This window comes from Propithecus coquereli, unplaced genomic scaffold (genome assembly GCF_000956105.1).
Source record: "Propithecus coquereli isolate 6110/MARCELLA unplaced genomic scaffold, Pcoq_1.0 Scaffold876, whole genome shotgun sequence".
Lineage (NCBI taxonomy): Eukaryota > Metazoa > Chordata > Mammalia > Primates > Indriidae > Propithecus > Propithecus coquereli.
In genome coordinates this window covers 138,468-142,824 of record NW_012155018.1, presented here as the reverse complement: position 1 = coordinate 142,824, position 4,357 = coordinate 138,468, and the positions used below count along the sequence as shown (strand labels likewise).

At 55.4% G+C, this 4,357-nt stretch overlaps 1 protein-coding gene across 1 annotated transcript in view; it reads left to right on the top strand.

Moving 5' to 3' along the window:
* PNPLA3 (patatin-like phospholipase domain containing 3) overlaps window positions 1–2,441 on the top strand; it is a 15,354-nt gene extending 12,913 nt beyond the window's left edge. Inside the window, 3 exon segments of the mRNA XM_012664240.1 lie at window positions 460–564; window positions 1,800–1,880; window positions 1,882–2,441. Of these exon segments, the coding sequence (XP_012519694.1) occupies window positions 460–564; window positions 1,800–1,880; window positions 1,882–2,152 (457 nt within the window). The 3' untranslated portion in view covers window positions 2,153–2,441.
* Window positions 2,442–4,357: the final 1,916 nt, after the last annotated feature.

Below are 4,357 nucleotides of genomic sequence, written 5' to 3'. Positions count from 1 at the left end.
GGGACAGGTCTGGACTGCAGGATACTTTGCAGCAGCCGGCACTGGCCACCGCTTCTCTCTGAGACAAGCGGAGCCTGGACAGCCAAGGTCTTTCCCTGTTAGTTCCCCTGAAGTACCTTGAGCTTTCTTGAGCCAAGCATGGCCTCACTTTGGTTTGGGGATTGTGGGTGGGCTCATGTTTGTCACAGCACGTCCGCCCTCTGGGCACCTGTCAGGCTGCAGTTGGAGGTGATGCCAGCAGCTTCCTGGGCAAAGGCTGCTGTTGTAAGATAATTGATTCTGCCTTAGTTTTTGTTGTGCTCTTATTTTGGCTTTTCTTCATGCTGGGACGGTGAGTGTGTGTGTGTGTGTGTGTGTGTGTGTGTGTGTGTGTGTGTGTGTGCGTGGGTGCACGCAGGCGAAAGTACACACGCTTATGCATGCATGCGTGTGTTAATGGACACGGTTTCGCTCCTGCAGACTGGTGACGTGGCTTCCCGACATTCCTGAGGATGTGCGGTGGCTGCAGTGGGCGACCTCGAAGATCTGTGCGCGAGCGATGACGTGTCTGCTCCCCACTTCCAGGTAGACGATTTGGCTGTGGCTGTGTGGGCCACACGGGCACCTCTCTCATCTGATCAGGCCTCGCGTGGCATTCTGGAGACGTTTGGCTGAGCGCTGGCGCCTGTCTTGGAGGTGGCCGAGTCCGTGAGAGGTCCCAGCACACCTGCTGAAGTCTGTAACCAGACCCGCCTTCCCGTGGGTGTGTCCATTTGAGCCCAGTGTTGCTGGCAGAGGAGGGGGGGCCACGAGCAGGGAAGGGTGCCTCGCACGGAGGGTTCAGCGTGGAGGTCGGGGAGGACCAGACAGCACTGGGTGCCTGAAGGCAGGGGCCCTGGTGCCCTCCGTACAGCAGGAGGCAGGGCCCGCTGGGGCTTCTCAGAGTGTGCGGGGTGGGTGGGTGCCTGGTAATGAGATTCCCTGGCCTCCAACGTCAGACTTACTGAATCACAGTCCCTGGGGGCGGAACCGGCAGTCTGTGTCATTGTCCATGACCCAGGTGATGACGCTACTTTCTGGCTTCTGAAAACTCCGATCCAGACCAAGGAGAGCTTGGCTCCAGTTACGAGGGTTGGCCCTAACCTGAAAATCGTGGGCCTCAGTTTTCTCACCTGTTCCGTGGGGGCAGTCCTCATCATTAGGCTGCCGTGAGCTTCTGAGAATCCATCTCACAGTGCTTGGCTCACGGTGGCCATCAGGAGATAGTAGGGCCTCTGTTGCTGTTGGCATTTTATTGGCAGACGTGGAAGCATTTGAAGGTGGGGGCGTGCCGGGATCTGGTTTGCACTGGGGAGGTGACAGTAGTGGCCGTATAGAGGATGGGTCCCCGGGCCGAGCTGGCAGCGGGCTGACCAGCAAGAGGGCTGCTGCCAAGGTGTCGGTCACCTCAGTGTTGGTCACCTGCCCCCTGAGGGGGGAGGGCCTGGCCTGGAGACTGGTGGACGGTGGTGCCAGGAGGTGGGAGGGCACCCTGGCAGACAGACAGGTTTGTGTGGAGGAAACCAATAGGCCCATTGGGGACTTGTTGATGGGTGACACCCTTGGATGTCCAGTGGGAGGTGTCCAGGTGGCTGGGAGGGCCAGAGGCTTAGAAGACCAGGATGGTGACATTACCCAGCTCTGAAGGCTGGAGGAAGGTGTGGCCCTGGGCTGGGCCACCTGCAGGGCCCAGAGCACGCATGGGGGTCCACCCTCGCTGAGACCGCACACCTCAGGGCAGCAGGAGTGGCCGCTGAGCTAACTTTCCTCGTTTGTTTCAGATCCCAAATGCCAGCAAGCGGCCCACAGGCCTCCCCAGGCAAAGCGGACAGGACAGGCACTTCGGGACCCCCTGCTTCGCTGTAGACCTGGATGCTGTCCCACGGGCCGTCCAGGAGGCGCCGAAGCTGAGGCCACTCCTCAGTCCATCCTCAAGGCCGGCCTGACCCTCTTCTCGGGCAACAGAGTGTCTGCCGGGTGGAGGGCTCTCTGCCTTCCACTTTCCACTGGAGGAGTTTCCGAGTCATCTGAGGAGGGCCTAGCCCTTCCCGATCCTCGTGCAGCTGCCCCTGCACTGCTGTGTAACGACCCTGCCTGTGCCGTTAGGAGCCCAGCCTCGGTGCTGAATCTATAGTTTGCCGAAACCAACGGCAATGGGTTTGGTTTTATGGAAAGCTAGGAAGTGACCTTTGATAGTGCGGAAGTCCGGCACCTAAGGAAATCCAGGATTTGAGTGTCACTAAGCTCAGTGGGTTGGGAAGTGGCAGTGAAAGCCCGGCACAGAGGGTCCGTCACCAGCTCTGTCTCACAGCCCTGTCAATGGTGGGACTGTCCCAGTGCGAGGTTCCTAGGACGGCAGGGCCCTGTGGTCAGGGGCTGGGCTGGCCCTTGTGCAATCTGGGTGGTGGGAGGAAGAAAGAAGCATGACCTCTCCTGCCCTCCAGGAAGCTGTCAGTGCAGGGGGAGGGGGCGCCATCGTTTCCCAGGAAGGGTGCCACCTGTCAGGTGACATTAAAAGATGATAACTTACTTACATTTTAGAACATCTTTTTCACCTAACTAAAATAGTATTTAAGATGTAAGGGAATCGTATTATCTGTTGAATTGTGTATCGTGTGAATCAGTGAGATGTTAAAGAATAAGCCTTAAAGGAAAACAAAAAGCAGCCTGCAAGGCAGTCACCCGGCCGGGCAGCGGCCACGCACGGCGGAGGACCCCACGTCCTGGCTGCGGGAGCCCCCACCACGCCCCGCGGAACTTGGCTCATTTGGAACCGCATGCTTCTGGCCTGCCTTCCTTTCTTTCTCTTTGCGTCTCTCACCACCTCAGCCTCTCTCTGTCCCCGCTACTCTGCCAGCCTCGATGGGACAAGCCTTTGAGGCGAGAAGCCGCCTTTTTCCCAGGTGTGGTGATGCGTTAGCGAGCTCCATGTAACGTGACCGAAGATGAAATGTGTGTGTTTCTTGCTATTTATGCATTCGAGTGAAATATATACAACAAAGACAGCAACGAAAGAAACAACAATGTGCTCAGACTCCTAAAGGCTGGCAAAGAAAGTCGCGACTCCCACCTGTATCGCGTGAGTGCCCTGGAGTCGAAGAACTGGCGAGTTCAGACAAAGCGCTTTACTGAGAAGGGAAGGTGTGGTTCGGGGGCAAACTCTGTGTGAGCCTGTTCTCTCCATGAGACTGTGAGCTCCTCGAAGGCAGAGGCTACTTGTGAAATAAGGAGTGATCGCCTAGTGCACAGAAGCCCCCTCCAGGGCGGGAGTTTGTGCCTGGGTCCTTCCTTCTCGAGGGCTGAGTGAGCGCCCGAAGCCTCCGGTTGGGCAGTGCTCGCCCCCCAGGGAGCTGAGTGCTGGTGAGGGGTGGGCTCTTCCACCTGCCACCGCCTTTGCGTGTCACAGCAAGGCACTGCCCCCCTGCAGAGCTGGAATGGGGTGGGGGAGGCCCCACCTGACACCCACCCTGACTCTTAGCAACACACCCTCACACCTTCCCAAGTTTCCCAATAAGCTTTCTTCTCTCTCTCTTCTGTTAGAACCACCTCTTCCATCATTAGCAGATCTAACTAAACGTTAACAGTGTTTTCTAACCAATAGATGTCCGTACAGACGGATGCGTATATGGGTTTTGTGACCATTATCGGGAAACAAATATGTTAAATGGCTGATAGGATACCATGGGGCTTATTTTCTTTTTCCTTTTCAAAATTACCCAACCTTCTTAAAATGAGCACTTGTTTTATAATTTTTATTAAGTGTGTACAAAGATAAGGAAGTAAGGAAGTGTAAAGCTCTTCTAGAAATGGCCAAGGCCTCCCTCCCACCCAGGCCTCAAATGCCACCCTCCTTCCTTCCCTGCCAGCCCCCACGAAGATCCCAGCAGGCACCTGCCTCCAGGCCTCCCCTCTGAACCGCCTCCAGGGAAGGGTATGAAGCTCCTCCACCCCATCCAGTCAAGCCCTCCCTTTAATTTACGGTGCATTTAGGCTTTGGAGCAAACCGCTCAGGAATAATCAATGTGTAGCGTATGTAATGTCAGGGGGCAACAGTCTTTATTCGGTAAACAGAGAGCAAAACTTAGTGCAGAGTATGAGCCCAATTTTGTCCAAAAAATAAAATGTGTGTGGGTGTGTGTGTGTATCTGAGTGTATACATAGAAAAAAGACTGAAAGGATGTATACCAACCTATTTATAGTGATTTTCATTAGGCTGTTATTTGCAGTTGTATTTTTTTTTTTTTTTGAGACAGAGTCTCACTTGGTTGCCCCAAGTAGCGTGCAGTGGTTTCAGCGCAGCTCACTGCAGCCTCCAACTCCTGGGCTCCAGTGATCCTCC